Source organism: Sebastes umbrosus, chromosome 4, assembly GCF_015220745.1.
Source record: "Sebastes umbrosus isolate fSebUmb1 chromosome 4, fSebUmb1.pri, whole genome shotgun sequence".
NCBI lineage: Eukaryota > Metazoa > Chordata > Actinopteri > Perciformes > Sebastidae > Sebastes > Sebastes umbrosus.
In genome coordinates this window covers 10,532,906-10,557,037 of record NC_051272.1, presented here as the reverse complement: position 1 = coordinate 10,557,037, position 24,132 = coordinate 10,532,906, and the positions used below count along the sequence as shown (strand labels likewise).

The window sequence follows — 24,132 nt, the reverse complement described above, 5'->3', positions numbered from 1 at the left end:
GACCAGGATCTGAACTTTTACTGTCTCTCTAAATCTCTAAATTTTACTTTCATCTTTTTACCAAACTGATTAAGACGAAGATCTGTTCAAAAAGTCACTTTACATGACTACATGTACCACAAACTGTGTCAACCAGCTGGGTCACTTTATTGTGTTTATTGTCCAAAGAAAGTTCACTTAAACCTGACCTCTGAAAAGTCAACCCAACAGCTGTGACAAGTTCATGGAAAACCACATTTGTCATAGGATGAAATACACATATTTGTGTTTTTGTGGTATTATGAATAAACCAAATGAATGTCAGCAAGAGTGAAATATTTTTGCTCCATAAGAGTCCTGAAATGTTCAGAAAAAGTATCTGCGTATGGGATGAGAGCTCTGTTTCTTAAAAATCCGGATGCAGAAACATAAATGTGGTTTAAACTGTCGTCCTGATGACGGTCTGAGACGACATGGACGATGTTTTGTGTTCATCTTAGACTTTTAACTATAGATAGATGGATAGATAGATAGATAGATAGATAGATAGATAGATAGATAGATAGATGTACTTTGTTGATCCCAACTTGGGAAATTCTTGAAGCTTCATGTTACATAAATATTCTGTGATTGAGATAAAATCAATTATGTCAAGATCTCAGGATAATTAAACAAACCCGTATATTTTCTGATCTTCTTGTTAGGTTGGGATCATCAAGCAAATCGCTTCTGATCACTGAACATGTAGATATTTGATCCAGTGGGTTTAATATGATGTGGTGAGTTGTCTTTTTATATTCTGTTGATTAAAAATAATATTGTTTTTTATTTAAATTTCTGGAAAAGTCCTGTAATAAAATAGTCAAATCATATTTTAGTTTCTTTTTGTGAGTTGATATAAATGTCTTAAATGGGCATAATGATATTGTCTCATACCGATAGGCCCCTGAATTTAATCAAATCAAAATCGTATAGTGGCAGATTGATATCTGCAAATATCGTTTGTCCAAAGAATTGATATAATATTGTATTGTGAGGAAACTTGTGATTTACACAGTAGTAGTTTGGTTATAAAATCACCACGGAGTGCCCGTGTTCATTTTGGCAGCTATTATAGATTTAGTCTTAGTCTTAAAACAAAAATGCTTCTTAGTTTTAGTCACATTTAGGTAATTTTTATCTTTCATTGTTTAGTTTAGTTTTAGTCGACGACAACTCAAAACATTTTAGTCCAGTTTTAGTCACCAAAATGTGACCGAAATGATTTTGTCTGCTATTTTTTTTTATTTAGTTAACTTAGTACTGTTTAGTCATCAGATTATATTGAACATTTCTGTCTTGCTTACATTTGGGTACTCGCCGATACCGAGTACCGATAAGAGTACTTCTCTGTGCCAAAACACCCTCGTTAACAGCCAGCTGGAGGGTGTGAGCGACACACGGCAGGCTGGAGAGTACCGCATACAAGGCGGTGCGCCGCGACCGGCTCTAGGTCGGCTTGGAAATGCTCGGGCGAAGGCCACAGCTTTACAGCGCTCCCCGCCAGGACTTCGCCGCACTGTGGACAAAGGGCTCGCTGCGCCCTCTCTCCCTGCCGGGGGCGGCCCCCTGCTCCCGGTGCGGACTGTCCTCAGTGTGCCCCAACCACGTCGTGCCGCCAGATCGGGGCTCAGACCACGTAAAAGGCGCAAGCAAAACCCTGTGGCGCAATGAAAGTGAGGGCCGGTGCGTGCCGGCTGAGGTGGAATCCCGGCCCCGCAGGGTCGGCCGCACCACCATAAAGTGGTGTCGGTGCCGTTGTATTGGAGACGTTTTGCGAGTACGAGTACATGAGCACAGTATCGGACCCGGTACTGGTATCGGTATCGGTGCATCCCTACTATTTATGCTTGAAATCTTAAGAATATGACAGAAATGTATTCACTTAAACACAGTTCAGACCTTTAAACTGTCAGTTTCTAAATGGCAGCTTTGACTTAACCCTCTGAAACCTACAGTAGACCAGTTTTTGTCTTTTTTAAGGGGTACAGGGGGTCTTTAGGGGGAGATAGCAGGTCAACAGAAGATGTCACATAGAAGTGGTGTACATCATCTGAAAGCTGGGAACCTGAAGATTCATTTGAGATGCAGCTCAGCATGTCTGTAAAGGGGAGACTCGTGGGTACCCATAGAACCCATTTTCATTCATATATCTTGAGGTCAGAGGTCAATGGACCCCTTTCAAAATGACCATGCCAGTTTTTCCTCGCCAAAATTTAGCATAAGTTTGGAGTGTTATTTAGTCTCCTTCCTGACAAGCTAGCAAGACATGGTTGGTACCAAAGGATTCATTCTTTTTTTTAGTTTCATATGATATTTGTACCCTTCATTTAATACTTTCAGGGGGTTAAACAGTAAAGACTGAACTCAGACATGAGAGCAGCATAAAGAAAATAGCTTCATCATCTTCTGCCTGTTTTATCTTTTACATTTTCATCCTTTTGTGCTGCTGCAGTGACTTTACTTCCTCTGTAGGATTATTGTAACAAATCACAGATAATATCACATGTGTACTGAGGGATGTTACAGTAACATGGCTGCCTGCTGGCTGAGTGTTTCGGGGGTTAATCTGGAGGTCTGTGGATGAGCACTTTGAAGTATGGCCTTTCAGCAGCAGCAGCAGCGGGCGGCCGCTGAGCTCTGGATTCGCTCTGGTTAGACCTTCACCGTGAATCATTTTCACCACAGAGAATATATTGATTTCCACAGGAAGACGCTTAAAACCCCTGAAAATTGTGCTGGGTAAGAGGACACCGCGCAGCAGAGAGGGGATTTCTGCCGCTCTGAGAGCCTCTTGTGTGTTAATCGTCCGCTCAATCTGCAGAATCTGAGCGTTGTGCCAAGTTGGAATCCTTTCATTGATAGTTTGAAGAGGCAGAGCGGGAGGCAGCGGCCGTGCCAGAGGTTTAACGCTGCATTTTGTCCGGAGCTGCTTTTATTCTGCTGGAAATGACCTCTGACCTCTGAGGGGAAAGGTCAAGGTTGACTCTGATTTTCCTCTGTTTCCTTTTGTGCTCATCTATGAACCTTTCTACTATCATGAAGTCATAAATTCTGATTCTGATGTCTTGTAGTGTCTCATCTCTGTTTCCCAACGGTTATAGGGATAAGGATATATCAGCCGATATTAGCTTATTATAGATAGATTGTATAATTGGTGGATATGTCGGCTGATAGCAGACATTGCAGGACCAAAATAACAAACTTGGGTTAATTTAGAAACAGCTACAAAGTTTAACCACAAGAGAGCACTGATATGTTTATTTTTACACTGTTAAAGTGTATGAACTACCCTGCTGTCTGAAGTCTCCACTGACAGGGACGACTCATATGAACGGGTCCAGCGCGGGTTGAAAGCGCATCGGCAGGTCCACGTTATATTACGCGGGATGTATGAAATGTCTGTATTGTCACTGCTCTGCATTTTTATAAAATAAAATGATGATCTGGTTTTATATCACATCTCTCACCCGCATCCAGGCAGCGTGTCACTCACTCCTCCGCTCCTAAAGGCCGGCCCCACTTAAGTATTTTTTAATCAATTTAACAGTTTTGTTTCTATAGTGTGTGGAGAGTAACGATTTAGCCAAAACAGCAACACCACACACTAACAGATTCATTGATGAACAACAAGTGTCCCCACTAAAAAACACCAGAAATCTCGCAAAATCTCTTGCATGATCAAACGTGACTTTAGTGTAAACAAACATGGTGGACGACGGGCAGGGAGAATTAGTGATGTTTTACTTTGTACTGAATACTGACGAAGGATGAATAGATGAAGTCATGGAGACACATTAAATAAACACTAATCAACAAGTTGGTCCTCCATTTCTGAGCTCCATCTTACTACTACTTTATGCTTCACGTTTAGCATTAGCTCATGCATTAGCGGCGGCCGCCATGACGGCGGTGGTTGTCCTTCCTTCTTCAGTCAGCTTGGTTCTCTATTGGCTATCATTCTTTCTAACGTGACCACGTCATCAGCTGTCCTCGGGGTTCCCCACACACAACAGGATATCCCATCATACATATTGAACATTTACGTTTTGAAATTGGTGCGGCCAGGATGGACTTCAGAGCCGATCGGGGGATGTTAAAAACACTCTTAACATACCTCACACCACAGGAACATCTGGAAAGATAATCTTTAGAACCATCAAACTATCAGGGCTTTGCTGACGATTGTCGGGAGGAATCAGGCCCGATATCAGCTTGATTCTTGTGTAGTGTGAACCCGGCAATACTGTTCTCGTACTTATAGAACTGAAGTTACATCCATCGGTGCATCGCATGGGTGCTACTGTGGACATTTATTTCATCGCACAGACCAATTTTTTCGTAGCACATGCAACGTATATTTATATGTCACTGTACAGCCCTGGTCTATATAATGTGTCATAGCAGATAATGCATATCAGAGCAGAAACCGAATCGTGAGGTTGAAGGAACTTCCTGCGGAGCTCAGAGCTCAGATTCATTGTGTGGAGGCACAGATCTGTGAATATGAGTGTCTTTCATGATATTTATGATATGAGAAAGATGTGAATGTGAAGCAGATTTTCTGTGGAATAAAACCAATGTGACTGATGTGTCTGGCCTCTCTGTTTGCCAAATATTAAACATTATTGAAGAACCATTCAGTATCTGGTTTAAACATTCAGAAAGTGACAAACACCAGAAACATGTTAACAGTCAAACCGAATCATCGCCTCTGAACGCTGCTGTGAGTAACTGACCTCTGATTCAGTTTGGAGGAATCTGAGTTCAACCTGCTGTTAAAAAACACACAGAGGAGGTGGAACAACATGTGGTCAGAGACTTCAACCTCTTTATTGTTTAAAACCACAGAACTTTATTTCGTTTGTTGTTGGGTGACAAACGAAAACACACAAACCACACACACCTGATCTGGTCTGCCCTTCCTCTTAAACCTCCACACTCGTTTGGTTTCCATTAAAAATGAAACCACCACAGAAGAAGACTCTTTTACCGTCTGTAGTGAAGATGTAAAGACAGTATGTGACCCGACTGTAACACAACACGACCCTTTGCTTCCTTTAACGGGCGAATGAAACTGCATCTGGGGGTCGATCAGCAGTGAAAGCTCTTTGTTTTCGTGCTGATTTGTTTATCGAGCTCTCGCTTCAGAAGTGGAAAACCATCTGTGTGTGTGTATTTGTGAGGTGTTGTTATCTCGGAGCGCCACGCCGTCCGAAGGTAACGGGCTTTTTAACGAGATGTTTTTACGCGCAAGGCAAGTGGCAGCGTCGCGGGCCGCCACGTGGACGAGTTTACGAGTGACCACACAGAGAGACGGTGGGCGAGCGGTCTAGGTTTGATGGAGGGCCCCCGACCTTTACAGTCTCTGACAACACAGAGAGAAGAGGTGGATATGAGGATCAGGTAGACTGGCTGAAGAGGTGTTGGCGTCTCTGTGATGATGTTTAAGGTTTAACAGACGAACAACTGCTGCAGTCACGGATGTTGAAGCTCATCAGATCGTCAGAGCTGGAATGACCTTTCTTCCTTGGTCAGGACGAGTCCCAACAAGTCCCAACAAGTCCTCATAGCCAAACTGTCATTTTATACTAGTGATGAAAATATTCAGCATGCTGCCCGAGGCTCGCAAGCCATGTAACATTTGAATCTGACAAAGAACTTCCTCCGGTCAGATTTTCTCTTCATCATTTATTCTTTGGTGGCTTTTCCAACACACCTTCCTCCCCCAAAGACTTCCAGAGGAGTGCAAGATGACCTTCATCAGTGTAGGCAATTAAAACTACTCAATCAAACATCAGCTTTTAAGCCAACATGGATGAGAAGTCCTTAAAGTGCTCAGAAAAATGTGAACATCTGCAAATCTGTGACAACTGGGCAAACTCCTCCTGCTGAGGAAGGTCATGTGATGTGATCGAAAGAACCAGAAGGGCTTCTAAATGGACCCTGTGTTGGTGAGCAACCTTCGTGGTTACAAGATCCCACCAAGTGGGTCTTGATTTAGTCATTTGCAGGTCAAAAGATGTCTAGATGTCGAGGTAACATATATGATAATGCCGAGGTAACATATTTCTCATTCAAATCCATGCTTACTGAGAAATATTTTACAAAATATTAGTTTAATCATCCAGCTTGGTTCTTCGCTGTCTCCATCTTGGTTTTTGTCCGTCTCCATGTTGGTTTTTGGCCGTCTCCATCTTGTTTTTTTGCAACCAGAATTGACACCAGAGGGTGGAGCTAAGCACAACCCAACGCCGAATAAGACATTTTTAGGCAACTAAAAATATTATCATTAACTTTGATGAACTGAAAACACACTTCGAAAGGGTTAAAGTTCTGAGATGAAAACACGGACAACTTTTTCTGCAGACTGTCTCTGAGCAGCCGAGGCAGCAGCAGCAGCAGTAGTAATGAAGTGAAGTGACAGCTCCAGGTGGCTTCAGAGAGGACAAGAGGCCGAACAGCAACTGTTGGCCCAACGCCGGCAGATAAATAATAAACCAACTGTGAGCTGAGCGCCGGAGGAACAGAGAACAAGAACTGATGCAGCGGGAGGAGCAGCAGTTTAAACCTCTGCACTTGCGGTTTGGCACACATCGATCAGGCCTGGATTTCTAATTAAACAGATGTCGCCGTGAATATTTCAACTTTTGAGCAACACGATATGGACGGGAGTGATGTAATATGTGGAAGGATCAGCCAGTAAGCTGAGGAGCATGTGCAAAAGGCCAATGACCACGGCGATGCCACACTACTGTAGATAGTCTTTCTTTTTATTCAGTCACGTTGTTGTATAATGCCGTGTTTAGTTTTTATCTACCTTTTGTGCTGTAAAATCCAATCTTTATGATACCATACACAAACCATGAAAGATCACAATATATGCTGGTAATGTCGACCTTATACCAAGCGACTTTTCAAGTGATTTCATGTCACAGACATATTTCTAATGGTGGAATAAAGTCACAAGAGTTTTGCTAGAGTTGCGGCGCGCTCCCGTAATCTCAATGGTTTAGTGTAAGGTGGTCATAAAACTCAGTCCAAGCTGTCTTAAGTCAGTATTTGTCTCATCTTGACGTTCCGAAAAAATCAAACAAGTTTAATATTATCGTAAGTTCGATGATGTGAACATTGTCAACAACCAATAGGAGCGCTCTCTCCAGCACCAAACAGGAAGCAGTAAACATGGAGGAACTGGTGGAGTCGTGGAGTGAACAAGAGTGTCTCTTTGATTTGTCCTCCCATTTGTACCACGATAGAGGAGAGGAAAAAAGCTGCAGTGAGTAGGCTATATGCTATAGCTAGCTAGCTAACCACTGTCCAAAACGGGGCTACATGCAAGCTAACGTTAGCTACTGGAATGTTCGCTGTTAGCCTACGAGCTAACTGTACGTTTCTGTCCACTTGTTTCTCAACAGTTTTTCTTCTTGTAAATGTCCACCAGGAGCAGGAAGTGATATCATCTCTAAAGGAATCTAGTTGTAGTCTTGTAAATAGTGACCCTGCAAGATCCCCAGTCTTTGCTAAATATTATAGTCTGGGACTACAAACTGACTGAAGACACGTTGTCTTTAGATGTGAGAGGGTGTCAAACTTCAGTCTTTTAAAAGTCTTTTCAAAGATTTCTAGTGTATAGTAGGCATTAGATGTGTCTCTTGAGTGTCCATGACAGAGTAGGGAGGAGCTATTTCGGACGCCCCTTGTACAAAGTATAAACTAGCTGGTTGTTGAGTCGCCTGCTTTGCGAGAGAGATTGACAGCTGCTGGTTTTGACGCTCTGCCTCGACAGCAGATCACATGTGAGCGGCATAAACGGCTTGACGCTCAAACCGTGACACGTTCCATCTTAAGGGGGCATCAGAGGGTGAAGCAGCTGGGTGACATGCAGCCCAGGGGTGAGGGAGGGAGGGTGGTGTTGTGGTGGTCGTTGGTCCCCCCCCTACAGATGCCCCACGATGACAGAGGCCCCCGCCATCGGCCGCAGCAGGACACTTGGCAGTGACGTGAGCTGTCGGTTCTCCCCGAGGCCGGAGCGTGCCAGGCGACAGCTGCAGGGCTCAGGGTCTCTACACATAACAACCCCCCCAAAGAACATCCCATATCACCCCCCCCAAACCCCTCCATAACCCTCCATCCACGCCAGGCCACGCGGGGCAACGTCCTCCTCAATGCGACCATTGTTGTGCTCCAGGCCGGCTAAGCCCTCCATATCAGAGGGATGAAGCACCCCCCCTCAACACACACACAGCAGTGGTGGTGAGTGTGGTGGTGTGTTAACATGGAGCTGAGGATGATGGACTGGACTTTGATAGCTCAGCAGCTGTTTGCTGTGTAGAGACGCCGGAGACAAAATCCACCGTTAAAAACACACAAAACACTGCTGAGAAGAAGAAAAATACTTTTACATATGAGGTTCATACTGATGCTTCTACATTGGCTTGTCCTGTTACAGACTTATTTTACACCAGTTGTCAGTTTTTAGATTTCCTTTCTTTTCGTGCAGCCATTGGTTTCAGTTCAATTAATTGACTTTCAACTTGCAGAGACTCAAAAAGTAAATGGTAATCCAACACAGTGAACTTTACATGATGCTGTCTTCATTCTTCTGTCACAGTTGCATCATCAACAGGCGAACTGAACCAATGAACTTACAGTATATTGATTACAAGTGAAAGTCAATGGTTCGTTGTTGCATTTCAACATCACCGCCCAGCAGCAGAGCTATGCTTCCGCCATTTTGGACTGAAATCGATTACCGGACGCCAGTAAAACATCCGCCTACAAAGAGCCGTGCAAAAGTAAAACTTAATACTTTCTATTCTATTGTCATATTTAATGTCTCTACTGAAATGGCCTGTGTTGAACAATAAAGATATAAAGATGGATACTATTATTACTATTTACTTACTTATTTATTAAACTTTTTGCTTCCCAGAGGCGTATAAAGTGAGCGATGGACATAAATGGAAGTTAGAAAAATCCAGCACACATTTTGAGATCAATCTCAAACTTTTTCATGTCAAGGATCCAAAATGGAGTCCAATAAAGCACAGACCATGGATGTAGAAGAGGTTGTGTCCTGTGCTTTTGCCCTGCGTGTTAGTAAATAGCCTACAACTCCATTAAATTCTGAAATTCTGTTGATATCATGTTGCTAGCAATACTAGCTACTGACCGATAGCCGGTTGTTTGGGAACAGAGACGTTAATACATCCACCACGTTACAGGCTGACAGCATACAGCCCATGGGTGTATTAGAAGATAATAAAAGTGATGAATTGCAGCCAATATATACATTATTACAGCCGCATACAGCTAGCAGGAAGCTGGCAGAACCGGATATGGCATATGAATGTGCAGGGCGGTGCAGTCCCGTGGGTCTGATGCACGTTCATTATGACGAGGAAAATAACTCTGGATTCACCTAATAGTTCATTTTACGACTTTACTACTCATTTTACTACTTTTTTTCTATAAAATGTCAGAAAATAGTGAAAAATCCCTGTAAAACTTTCTCACAGCCCACCGTGAAGTGTTCACATACTGTAGCTTGTTTTATTTAATAGTCCAGAACCCAAAGATATTCAGTTTACTGTCATATATGACAAAGAAAAGTGTGAAATATTCACATTTTAGAAGCTGGAACCAGCAAACGTTGAGCGTTGTTGCTTGAAAAATGACAAAAATAATTAATCGATTATCAGAATAGTTCATTTTCTGTCAATTATTTGCCCCTCATCTCCTGTTTACTCTCTACTGTCAACTTGGTAATAAAGGCTTAAAATGTTTTTCATACCATTGGTTAAAAAACCCCAAAATGGCCGCAGCTTCTGGGAAGATTGGCTACTCGATGCAGTTTCTGGTCAGTAACTGATCAGTGTTTACTGAAAGTGAGAGGGAAGCAGGTTATGTAACTGGTATGTAGCTATGGACACCACCTGACCTCTGAACCCCCCGGGGTGGGTGTCAAGAAGAGCCCGATGACACTTGGTGACCAGCATGTCACGCTACGTGTCACAACTCGTGCAGAAGTATTTCTGAGCTGTGATCAGTTATTATATGGGACAGATACACTGCTTTTATATGTTACTCAGCTTTTAAAGCTGCGTCTTACAGAATGAGGATTGATTCTGCGTCTGATGACGTATTTATTTTTATCCTCAAATTTTCTGAGAAAGGTTTCTGTAGCAGCCGTCATGTTTTTTCCAGTTTGAAAATCAGAAGCAAAAATCAATTGCTGTCCCGGGGTGAAGGTGGCTCGCGCCTCTGGCTGTGAGCTTTATAGTACCCCTCGCCCAAACCTCACCGTTTCACCGAGCCATGGAGTTAGTGCACGCAATGCCCTCTCTCCCTGCGAGGGATGTTGCTCCCAGCACGACTGTCAACTGTGGCACACTGTCCTCAGTGCGTCAGGTGTCTGTGGCGATCTTGGGAACCCACCCGACCTGTCTTGAAACACGTCTTGAAAACTCTTGAAGACTTTTTCTCGTTAACCATGCGTTGTGGGTATGACTTTTTTGCTGTCATCCCCATTCATATCCATACAACCAAAGTGTTTATGATTAAATTGTTTACTAGAGAACAAAGATCTTCATAGATTTAGCCTCTTGTTTTTGTTGTCACTCTAGTGACGTCTAGAGTTGTTCAGATACGATACCAGTATCAGAAATGCGTGTGCTAGTGGAGAGTGTAACGGTAGTCAGAGCGAGGAAAATGTCAGCCATTTGGCAATATTTCACAGTGGAAAATCCAACAAGTAAAACGGCGATATGTTCGGCGATATGTTCAGTATGTAAGGCTTCTGTTTCCAGGGGTGGCAGCACCCTAGTAGGGTGTGTGAATATTGCACCCTGCAGAACAAGTTAGCACCCAGACTGTCCACTGAGGAGACATCTAAGAGAATACGGAATCGTTTTTTATTATAACTATATATTTTTTTTTTATCACGCTGCTATCAGATTGGTACTCGGTATCGGCCGATACCACAAGTTCAGGTATCTGAATCGGTATTGGGAAGGAAAAAATGTTATCGGAATCTCTCGTGACATTCCGATTTTCAGTGAAGGGTCAGTGAAGCACACTAACCATGTGATTTACTCCCGGCTCTGACACTGAAACCACGCTGTTACCAGATCCTCCACGACACCTCCAGGACCTGGAACCAACCTCATCAGCACCTTACAACACACACACACAGTTCTGAGAAGTCCAAGTGAGGAATGTGCTGCTGTGAGGAGTCGGCTGAACTTCTTGACCAGGATCATAAAAATGATGACACCAGTTTGTGTCTTAAACCTGATCCATCACTTCACTACACTTTGATTTCTGTTTCATAATTTCTGTTCTCAGCAGAATTAATGCAAATATACACATTATACATGTGTTATACTGTATATATGTACTGTATATACTGTATATTGTATAAATAATCCATCGCCTCTTAAATCATTTTATATACACAGTGGTGGTTGCAGACTCTCTCTCCACATCCCTACACTCGTATTTTGAGTGTAATTCATTTTCCAAAAAAGAGACAAAACAATAAACAAAGTTAAAGATGAATTTGACTGATAGCATTATCATATACTACGGCTGTCAAAGTTAACAGTTATAATAATGCGTTAATGCAACTAATTACACCACTAATTTCTATAATGCAACTTGCGATTTTTAGGTTGTAGTGGGCTCAGTTTTAAAGCTAGAGTGAAGATACTGGTATCATATGAAACTAGAAAAACTAAGGAATCCCTTGGTACTAACCATGATACCGCCATTTTCAAAGGGGTCCCTTGACCTCTGACCTCAAGATATGTGAATGAAAATTGGTTCTATGGGTACCCACGAGTCTCCCCTATACAGACATGCCCACTTTATGATAATCACATGCAGTTTGGGGCAAGTCACAGTTTGCCCACTCCCATGATGATAATAGAATTAAATACTTCACAAATCTTGTCTTTAAGGTACATTTTGAACCGATAAAAAATTTAATCGCGATTAAATATTTTAAACGATTGACAGGCCTAGTTTATATACTGTACATGTACTTATTTGTTACATTAAAATGCTGTTTGTGTGTTAATTCTTCAGAAATAATATTCAAATAATATTATATATATATTGTAACACTCTGAAAGGGACCATTATGCCCAACGAGTATTTTTACTTTAATACTTAGTAAGTCAGATTTTGAATGCAGGTCTTTTACTTGTAACAGAGTATTTTTACATAATGTTACTGCTACTTTTACAAGTAAAAGATCTGAGTACTTCTGAGATGACGGTATACTGGATTCTGGATTTTATAGTGTGAGGTGTGTTTGGGATTATTTGCGTTTTAGACTTTGACACTGAGGACGTTTTGTTTGCTCCTCACCTCTTCAAAAGGCTTTTTATGTGAGGGTGTAGACCTGGTTTTAGGGTTGAAACCAGGTTCAGGTTCAGGTTGGATCCTGGGGATGTGGGTCCTCACTAGTAGCTGCATGTGAGTCTAACTGTTGATAATAGTTGTGCGTGACGTATATAAACACTAGAGGGAGCTGTTGACTCATGAGTTGACTGTATGTTTCTATAACAGGAGGCAGGAACATGTGTGTTACAGAGCTGTGATAATATATTAATCATAATTATGCCCATCCTTCCTATTAAGATTATTTATAATTTAGAGGCTTATTAAGTAGACAAAGAACGTCTCACTGGGTTTGATTTCAGTTTGTAATTGATCAGTTTTAGTATCTGTTTAGTGAAGAGCTGTATCGATACACATAATGAGTATCATGATGATGATAATAAGGACACAGTGTGAACGTGATTATGCAGTGCGCTCGGTCACAGCGGTGAAGCGTCAGATCTTCTTTGACACTCTGATCTTATTGATCACTCTGTGGTTATTCTTGTGACTGATCAATAATTAATGAAATGTGAAACCACCAAACTGCTGCCAGCAGAGCTGCATCTTAACATCTGAACACCTGATAACTTTAGTGAGTTGTAGTTGAATTAATATGAATGAAGTGCAGCTTTAGATTATTACTATTACTTCTTCAGGTTTTAATGACTTTGCAAGTCAAGTCTGGCCGACTGTTTGAAAATCTGAGGCCTCAAACTGACTGTAAGTGGCTTTAAATATCAGATCTACTTTAAATAAGAAGGTCAAACTAATTTAGGACATCAACAGTAAACAATCTTGTATTTGACACAGAATCAATATGAAGAAACCAAACGTGATGTCATGTGATATTTACTCCAAGAAAAGTCACTCAGTAATTTTCACTTCATGTCTCCTCTCTCAGTCTCTCACAATAAGTTTTAGTCTGGTACCAGCTAGATACCGGCTCAACATTAGCATTCCAAAAGTACCGTCACAAAGTAAAACTTATATCCAAAGCAAACACTAGCGACATTATCGGCCTAACCTTACATATGTTCTCTAACTAACTCTACTCGGTTATACTCCCAAGCCGACGTGCACACGGACCGACTCGGTGGGCTGCTGTCAGCGGCAGCTCCGAGCGGTGTGGGCGGGGGTGCCTCAGTTATCGCACCGTGGTGTGCCGTGGTGGACTTATTGTTTTACAGTTTGTTTTATCAAATTGGTATCGAAAATCATGGAATTTCACTGGTATTGGTATCGATGACTACATTTCTGGTATCCTGACATCTCTAGTGTAGACCTATGGTAACTGACAAAATGCTTAAAATGTATTATTGTGGCGCCAAAAGGCACGGAGAAAATTTTTGGATGACAGTGCACCTAAATGAAAAAAAGTTAGGCCCACGGTGGAACCAGTGTGAAATGTTAGTCTAGAGCCCTGCTGTTGAACAAACAACCCATGTTTTCGTTTTTCTGCCGAGGACATTATCGCAGCAGTTGATGATGATGATGATGATGATGATGAGGAGCAGGGATGGTGGTGAGCTGTAATTGGTCAACAGCTTTGCCTCTAATTAGGTTTTTATCAGATTGGATTAAACGTCCCGGTCGATCTGGTCCAGCAGGGTGTAGACCGAAACCTGTGTGTGTGTGTGTATCAACCTGCCGCTGCCCCTGAGCCAGGCACTGACCCAAGAGCTGCTGAAGTTCAGATGAGTCAAACACAAAGGTTGAATACCCCCACAGGAGTCAGTGAAGTGTAATTCATGTGCACACAGGAGTGTGTGTTAATTTTGTGTTAATATTCAGCTCATTGTCTGTATGTGTGTGTTTGTGTTTGTGTGTCGTGGCATCATGTCACTGTTGGCTGCTCGCCATCTCTCTCTCGCCGCCGCTCGCCGTCTCTCGCGCTCTCTCTTTCACCGACTCTCTCTCACTGTCTCTCTTTCTCTTTCAGCAGCCAAACTGAACCTCAGGGTTTCTTTTCTTCCGGCTGCTCTGATTGGTTGCAGGAGAGCCCGTCTCCAGAAATCGCTGTAATCCTCTTAGATAAAACCGAGCCCTCGTCCAATCCCCTGCCCCAATCCCTCCCCTCCCTCCCCCTCGTCTCCCTCTCCCTCTCTCTCTCTCTCTCCATGGGGAAGAGGAGTTTTTAATCCAAGTGGATTACGTTTGCAAATTGGGTGACAGTGGAGGCGAGCGGCTGCAAAATCTGCTGCAGACTGCCGGATTCATGTCTTCCTAAATATCTGCAAGGTGGAGGAATTAACCCACTCATTGGTCCTGGTTTCATGAGGAGTAACAGGAAAAATCTGGAAACTATCACATTTTTCCTGTGGAGTCTCTGAGAAGGAATACTTTTCATCTTTAACCTCAAGAGTTTCTTCTTCTTGTTGCACCAAAACTAGATTTTCAGTTTGTCTTGGATGACTTTTTTAAAGTCACAATCTTCTGGAAGTTTCTTATAAAGAGGATGAGAAGCTAAAACAGGAAGCGGTAAGAAGATGCCGGCAGCAGGACGGGTTTATCCAGACATGACGGAGAGCGTTCAGGTACCAAAGCCCACCGCCGTGACCACCGTCTTCCTCTACTCCCTTTAGCCAACATGAGGAAGCCGTTTCCTACAAACTCTTCATGAAACTCTCAAACTTCCAGAGCTGATCCCAGTTTGTGAAACCGCCTCACAAGATTTTAAAAGTCAGAGCTGCGAGGAGGAGTTTGATGTCAGGTGTTGGAAGCAGGATGGAGGGCAGGATGCCAGGAATGAGGGGGCTCCTGAGGATTCTGGGATTTATCTGCCTGTGGATTACAGCTCAGGCTCAGATGAAGATCCCACCGGAGACGTAAGTGTTCTTCACTTCCTCTACAGGATCTCAGCTCCCGTTATCTTCCATAATTATCACACGTACAATCACACAGACCGATGTTGGTAAACTGATTAAACCCAATAACATGCAGGTTTTTCACCCTGAAGTACTTTAAGGTTTAAAGGGTCCCATCAAATGGAAATATTCTAGATGTCTTGTGCATCCTTTTAAACACATATTTTGTATCTTTGGAAACATTTGGATCTCCAGAAAGAATTTAAAATAAAGTTCTACGAGTTTGAACAATGTTTGGCTGCACAGCATGAGTTTGTAATGAAATGTAGACGCACAGGTCAGTGAGGTAGTGAAATTATCCCACCGTATTGGCAGATTTATTTATTTTTTATAGGAAATCTTGAGAGCAGAGTATGGACGCCAACATGGATATTTCAATTTACTTATGTTTTTTTTTTTTTTTCCAAAGATCCATTCAGATGAAAACACATCATTAGCTGAATTCTCATTCTTCAATATCTTTCAAATCTGAGCAATGATGGCTCTTATATGCACGTTTTTACGAGGGCTGTCAATCTACCAATCTATTAAAGTATTTAATCATGATTAATTGCATGATTGTCCACATTAGCTTTGCTGCTAAACTCTCCTTCTTATTTAACCTACAAACATAAACACAGGTCTTCTCCTGCTCTTTAGCCTGTTGAATAAGCAACCAAACAAACAGTGAGGGGGAAAAAATTCACTGTAACGTTAGTTAGCTAACTAGCTGCTCAGCTACAGCACATTAAACAGCATGTAAACATTACAGCACAAATTTGTTTACGTTGTCTCTCATTCCCCTGCTGGAGCTCAGCCTGCCAGCTGCTGTCAGTCAAACGCTGCTGCTGAGACAGTAAAGGAGCATTTCCAATTTCCGATTTCCCCCAAAATCTTTTTGTTTTTTCCCTAACAATACATTTTAAAAAACATGTTGACTAAAAGTGATTTCAGTTGGACTTTGAATTGATCCAATAAAACATTAAATTTACAGCTAAATCTACAATAACTCATGCAGACCATTTGGAGATTAGCATCATGTTGTTATTATCTTATTTCTTCATGCAGCAGTTGGTCCATGACACATAAAAAATCCTGAAGGTGGCTCCAACTATGCCGTTAATGGGACCCTGGTAGGGGTTCTGTACTGAGCAGCTCACATTGTAAACATGTCTATCTGTGTGCATATAAAGCTTATAGAAAATAGTCCTGATTGGATGGATTTGTTCCAGATAAATTAAGCTTCAGACAACAAACTCCCAGAGTGCACTGTGTTTTCACGGCGTTCCTGAGGGAATAAGTTTGTGTCAGCTGACGGCAGTTTTCCCTCAGGACCCTCTGAAATCTGCTCTCCTCTGTTTCTGTCCACAACTCAGACTGAGCAGAGAAATTATTCCAGGTGCTTCTGTCTCCAACTGCTTTAAATTATCTCATATCGGCTGTTTAATTTAGAGTTTAACATTAACCAGCACAACTACATGTCTTTAACCTGAACCGTATTCCAACTTTAACCCTAACGCCAACCTCCAAACTGCCCTTTGAAGAGGTCAGAACTGGACAAAACATCCTCACTTTCCTGATCCAAAACTCTCACAAGGAGGCTAACAAGAAAACATGAAAATAAATTAGGGCTGTCAAAAATTTAATCGAGATTAATGGCATGATTGTCAATAATTAATCATGATTAATCACAAATTAATCACACACTTTTTATCTGTTCAAAATGTGCCTTAAAGGTAGATTTGTCAGGTATTTATTTCTCTTATCAACATGAGAGTGGACAAATATGCTCCTTTATGCAAATGTATGTATATTTTTATTATTGGAAATCAGTTAACAACACAAAACAATGACAAATATTGTCCAGAAACCGTCACAGGTACTGCATTTAGCATAAAGAATATGCTCAAATCATAACATGGCAAACTGCAGCCCAACAGGCAACAACAGCTGTCAGTGTGCTGACTTGACTATGACTTGCCTCAAACTGCATGTGATTATCATAAAGTGGGCATGTCTGTAAAGGGGAGACTCGTGGGTACCCATAGAACCCATTTTCATTCACATATCTTGAGTTCAGAGGTCAGGGGACCCCTTTGAAAATGGCCATGCCAGTTTTTCCTCGCAAAGCTTTAGCGTAAGTTTCGAGCATAATTTAGCCTCCTAATTTAGCAAGCTAGTATGACACGGTTGATACCAATGGGTTCCTTAGGTTTCGTATTTTCATATATTACCAGTATCTTCACTCTGACTTTAAAAACCCGCTATAACCTATGAAAGATCGATTGCTTTAGTGCGTTAAAGAAATTAGTGGCGTTATAACAAATTTGCGTTAACATGTTATCACGTTAACTTTGACAGCCCTAAAAGAAATATGTGGCACCATACATCACACTCGTCACAACAAACACAAAATAAACCAGAAGAACTGAATCTAAAAACAACAACAAAATAGATCAACAACCTGGAAAAACATAAATTATATCTGTCAGAAATAGATTTTAACGTTATTTAAAATATTTAATCATAGGTGGTGAATCAACAGCTCGTCAAAGCAGCAAGAATCTCAGGAACATTTTATTTTTTCTTGTTTAAAATCCATCTCAGTAACTGTTCCTTTGCCCACATATTTAAACTGTGCTTCCCAGAATTCACCTGTCAGACAGTCCGTGTGTTCTTCCCGTTGTAGTGTCTCATACTAACAACCTCATTAGCATGAAGCTGTCAGGCAGCGTTAGCGTGAAGCAGCAGCAGGTCGTTCAGCGCTGCAGCTTCCTGGAGGACACACTCTCCCTCCTCCATCGCCATCTGTGTGCCGGCATGGCTAACTGGCCACCGGCCACGCCCCGTCGGCCCGGTCACCTTCTACCCTGACCCACATTCACCGCTCGCCTGTCCGACCGACCACTGCAGGCCTGGACACACACCGCCATGTCACCTGGTTACCAACCAGAGATACAGTAAAGACCTAAAGAGATTGTGTTTGTACGACAAAATGAAAATTATTGGTCTTAGATTTGGTTGATGTGGAATTTAAACCCTGGTGAATGTTTCACAGAGGTGGAGGAAGTATTCAGATCCTTAACTCATGTAAAAGTACTAATACCACAGAGTAAAAATACACCCCTACAAGGAAAAGTATGTAAGTATAATCAGGAAAATGTAATTAAAATATTAAAAGTAGAAAAATGTCTCCAGTGACCTTAACTGTGTGCCGGAAGGCGATGACAGATGACTCATTTAGTCTTTTAGTTTGGAAGACTTTGGAGGGGTTTTATTTGCACCTCTTCAGGTACCGGTGAGACGATGAAATACGATCCAGGAAGTCCAGTTTGAGTAACAGAGGTTTATAATACTATCAGACAGGATTTTACAACTCTGGAGACAATTATTTAATTCTTTGTCTCCACAATCATCAGGTAAACAGTAAAAAGATGACGTCCAAGTTACACAATCATCTATCAGGAATGTGTGCTTGTGTGTATTTAATTGGCCGAAGCGCTGTGTTAATGGATAATGTTGCAGCAAAAGTTCAACTTTTTGTGAGTGTTTTTGTGCCGGAAGGAAGAGGCTTCATTCTTTAATGTAGTGTTGTTTTCTATGTGAACATGCCTTTATACAAAAATATCATAACATATACTGTAGAAAATAACTGAAAGGGTTAATTCAGATTTTTTTGAAGTGAGGTTGTATGTATACTCCCGTGTTGTGAGAGGTCAAATTACTGTTTTTGTGAATGGAGTCTGGTGGCTTTGAAGAGAGCCATATAACTGCTTCATTCTGCTGCTTCACGGGGAGGTAGAGCGGCTATTGACTGGAGCAGCAGAAAAACATATTTTAGCCAAACCTAAAAAGACTCTATTCTCAAAATCAGTAATTTTCCCACTCAAAACACAGGAGTCGCTGGTCTACCGCTGCATCAATCGGTTAGTTAGTTTGTGTTATCGTGTGACTTTCTGATCTGAACTAACGTGGCGTCCACCGCAGTACGTTGCTTAACTCCTGTCTGCTTCTCCAAACTGGGAGCACGCCAACCGCCATCTAAGTTACTGTATGTAACGTTAATACACTGACTATAAGGATGTATATATAGTGTACATGTAGCAGCGTCATCATGCAGAAACCTGAGTCAGGTCACTTGGCAAAACGTATTTGAAGCCAAATCCCAAAATGTGAATGTCTGGATTTGAATACATAAGGAGCACTGCTGGGAAGCTACAGAATGACATAAAAACTTACCTTCAAATGGTGCTTCATTGTTTATATTGGAAGAAAAAAAACATCCTAAAATCATCTCAAAATGTTTTTTTTGTGGCTCTCTGGGCTTCTGTCGGTCATTTCTGACACAGATTTGTAGTTTCAGTTGGCAGTTGTTTGTTTTTTTCATTACGTCACCGCAGTGACGTAATGTTTGACCTTCTCCCAGTTGGTTGTAACTTAAAGCAAAATGAGATGATATCTGAGTTCAGCCCGTCTTTGTGTCCAGGTTACATTCAGCAGATTTGGCTTCAATCAGTCGGACAGATCGGCCTCAGCACCGAGGATCAGCTGATTAGATTTTGGAGGTGATCTTGATGGAGGATTTATTTTTTGGGGGCATTTTAGTTGAAATTGTTGACGGATGGAAGACACTGCAGGTACATTGAGTCATTAGGGACCCTTAGTTTCACATTGTTAGCTTGATACGATTTCAGAGTTCATATACAAATATCTCCACCACATGTCACATCCCACACTAAGAGCACTACTAGTGTATTTTTAAGTGGGATGTGATGTTTGAAGCTCTTTTGTTCAGATAAAAAGTAAATCTGTAGAGAGCTGAAGGATTTATTGTTGCTTCAGGGCGACCAGCGGTTTGAGAGTACGTCCTGAAACTGAAAGAGGTTCGATCCCGAGTTTATTTATTTAGCTTTGTGTCCTCAGACTGCATCCCTTACAGTGTACTGGGCTGGTAAAAGACAACAGATTAAAACCTGTAAATGAAAACCACACAAGACTTCACTTTCTCTATAAGTTATTAGTTCTGCATCAAACACCAACATAGTTTTAATAATAGAGCTGCAATGATTAATCGGTTTGAGTCATTTTTTAAGAAATGATTGCAGCTTCTTAAATGTGAATATTTTCTGGTTTCTTTACTCCTCTATGACAGTAAACTGGATATCTTTGAGTTGTGGACAAAAGAAGACATTTGAGGATGTCATCTTGGGCCATTTTCCACAATTTTCTGACATTTTATAGCCCAAACAACTAATCGATTAATCGAAAAAGTAATCAACAGATTAATCGACAATGAAAATAATCGTTAGTTGCAGGCTTATTTAATAACCCTCCAGATATTATAAAATGAAAACAATAACCATACCACTGCAGTCTTTAGGCAGTTAAATGTTGTTAAATTTAGTAAATCCTGTCCCCAGTGTGCTGCAGCTAGATAACAGAAGCTCTGAGTCACAGATTAAATAAATTCAACTCAGTATTTGATTCAGTTCCTGGTAACAAAACTATAAAAACAATTTAATTATTTTTTTGTTTCTGAAGAGCTCGACCGCACGTTACTGCTATACGATAACGTTTCCTACCCATGACAGAGTTAGCATGCAGCTTTAGCCATGATGTCTAGCTCTGCTTTTCCTGCAATGTGTGAAACCCAAAGTGTTTCCATACTTTACTGGATGTGTAGTGTTTATCATTCTGGATTTAAAATGGGACGGTGCGGGTCGTATCCACGCAGACCCGCCGTTTTCTACTTTCTCTTTTCGCCTCGCTGTGGTTTGTTTTGGTTGACGGATACAGAACGGATATGACGTCACGTTACTCAGACTGCAACAATAAAAGCGGTAACTTCCTTCTACCTCCATATAGACTCCAATGAAGCAAATATATTGATTCTGGCATTAATAAATCTATTTCAAAATTATAAAAACAAAAAAAGTCACAAAGGTGAATCATTTTTTCCCCACCACTGCTGAATATAGTGAAACCTGGGGGGAAAAACACAATGCATTTTTAAACTCACATCCTGTGTGTGTTTGTGAACTTAGAGGATTAATGTCCGGAACAGATGGATCAATAAACTCCGCCATTGTTCAACACATGCTGAGTAAACACAATCCGTTCCATATCACCATACAGTTAGCTCGTACGCTAATAGAAAACATTCCAGTAGCTAACGTTAGCTTGCAAGTAGCCCCATTAGGGACAGTGGTTAGCTTGTTTACTTGCTAACTTGCTAGCTAGGTAGCTATAGCATACTCACCGGGGATTTCAAGGACTGCAGCAATTTCTGACACGTTGTCTTTAGATGTGAGAGGGTGTCAGACTTCAGTCTTTTAAAAGTCTTTTTAAAGTCTCCTACTCTTTGGTAGGCATTAGATGTGCAGAGAGATCTTCTCAGTGTTTTGACGACATAAGGATCAGAAATGCTGTAACATGAAGGATTATTTATGACACACACCTTGAACTTCAGCTCCTCTCAGGTCCTCCAACAGAGACCGGGGTCCCTCTGTCAGTGTGCGTTTGTTGTGTGTTGTGTTATTGTGAGTTAGTGCTGAGCAGACACCTGCAGCTCTCTGCTGTGACCCAGATGAAGAACAGATTATCTAAATCTCTTTCATCACCGTCACATTTAACTGCCTTTTTCTGCCGTAACTCACTGCTGCTGCCGCCGCAGGGCATCACCTGTCAGACAGACAAACGCATCCAACAAACTCACTGTTTACACACATTGATACACCAAACACACACACAGTCACAGTATAGTACAAGCAGAAAACATCACTGAAACTCAGGTCAATAGATTTTCTGATTGCCAGATAGCCTACAATATGAAGAAAAACAAAAAGAATGGATAGTCAGATCTTCGTATTGAACAACCAAATCTGAGTCAAATCTGATTCAGGTGCAGCCCTAATATTTTGAGTGTCTTGCAATCACACGTGGAAAAGGCCAAATGTTTGCCATGACATGGAAATAAAACGTACCTAACTACAACTATATGTATTTTCTTCGTTGTGTCCACTGTTGTGTTTACACGTCGACCACCACTACAGATAATACTGTATCCTTGTATCCTGCAGGTTCTATCCTTCATGTTGATTGTAGCTGTTGACTCCTGGCCTGTCTGTGTTTCAGGGTGCAGGTGTGGGCGTCGGTGTTCTCCGTTGAGCTTCGAGAATTCACAACCAAATACTCCGGCTCCCTGCTGCTGCAGAAGGTAAATTAAGTCAATGATTCTGTTTCGTGTCTGAGTGTCGGCATGGTCCACATGTTGATGTTCACGGCTGTGCAGACGCAGGAAGTATAATTTTAGTTTCACTTAGTGGTGTCCTACATTTCCCAGAATGCCAGTTGACAGCCTGAGAACCAATAGAGTTTTGAAGTTAGAGGAGAGACATCTTAGGCGCCCTCATAGTTTTTGGCGTAGACAACGTTAGATGGAGCTCTCATCAGTACAACAGATGAACAACTGTGTTAGAAAATATCTATCTCTTTGGTAAAAAGTCAAAGTTTACAACTGAAAAAGAGGAGTCAACTACAACTCCCAGGGTGCATTTCAGTTACAAACATCCAGTCCCAAAGAGATTACATAATTTGCATTTTAAATGAATTTACTTTCAGATTCTGTGTAAATTCTGGACACATTTGGATTCTGATCATCGATCAGTAACATTTCCCGCTGGCTTTGCTGTAAAAATGCATTCTGTATATTTCTTCTCTGGTGTTAAAAAGGGAGGATGGTGGATTTCCCTTAAAATATTAAAGCAGGATGACGGTTTGTTTTGGATTAGAGTCATCAGATGACCTCAGATGATATGATGTAATTTTGTATTTGACCGATAAAAGAGAGAGACGCTCATGAAATGCAGCTGCATCTCAAACTGGTCGACCAGACTGGTTGAACTGGGAACAGAGAGCGACAGGAGCAGAGTGTTTGTCTGCGCGATAGCGTCTGTCTGTCTGCGTCGGTGTATTTATTTGTGTTTACCAGGCAGCACACACACACACACACACACACACACACACACACACACACACACACACACACACACACACACACACACACACACACACACACACACACACACACACACACACACACACACACACACACACACACACACACACACACACACACAGGGATCATGGTAATGCCCAGATTGAGGACCGAGCCCTCTTTACCGGCGTCAGGATTTGTGGCCTGTTCTGATTTTAGACATTCATCCATTTATCTGTCAGATTTAGAATCATCACAGGCGGTCTGCAGTTTGTCTGCTTTCACAAACACACAACACACAAACCACCCAGCAACACGTCTGCAAAGACACTAAATCCACCCTAAAATAACTGCTGATTTTTGACTTTCTGGTTCCATGTTGTTGTTTTCATTTTACACCATCGTTAAAAAGTTCATAATCTGCTGCCACTAAAGCTTGATTGTGTCCAGTCAGATGTGTGAGAGGACTACTCTATATCTCTATTTAGCTTGTAGAAAGTTTTCTTTACTAATAGATGTTAGGTAGTTTAGTACTTTGAGAACAAAACGTTGTCCAATGGTTCAACCAGACAAAGATGTGTGCAGATTTAAAGGCAAGTTTATTTATGCAGCATATTTCAGAAAAAAGGCAATTCAAAGCACTGTATATAAAACATCAAAAGCATCACGACAACGGTGCAAAAGAAACACATTATAAAAGGACATTTAAATACAATCATTGAAAATCCAAGAGAGTAGAAAATAAAACAAGCTAAATAGAATATGTAAGGGATAATATACAGCTAGCCGGTCATTGTTGTGTATACTACAAGCCAACACTTGGATCAGCATTGATTCATGGAGAGACTTCCGTCTGGAACATTACTGCCAAGCAGGTGAAATATA

The 24,132-nt window shown here is 41.5% G+C and overlaps 1 protein-coding gene across 4 annotated transcripts in view; it reads left to right on the top strand.

Annotated features, from left to right (window-relative positions):
- The window catches only part of LOC119486281 (voltage-dependent calcium channel subunit alpha-2/delta-4-like), a 115,142-nt gene that overhangs the window by 32,382 nt on the left and 58,628 nt on the right, over nucleotides 1-24,132 (top strand). For 2 of the 4 annotated variants that reach the window (XM_037766293.1, XM_037766292.1), the window contains exons 1-2: nucleotides 14,563-15,233; nucleotides 22,386-22,467. In XM_037766293.1, coding sequence (XP_037622221.1) covers nucleotides 15,112-15,233; nucleotides 22,386-22,467 — 204 coding nt within the window. In that variant the 5' untranslated portion in view covers nucleotides 14,563-15,111. Of the gene's footprint in view, nucleotides 1-14,561; nucleotides 15,234-22,385; nucleotides 22,468-24,132 lie in introns of those variants that run through there. The other 2 variants (XM_037766294.1, XM_037766295.1) reach the window with 2 other exon arrangements.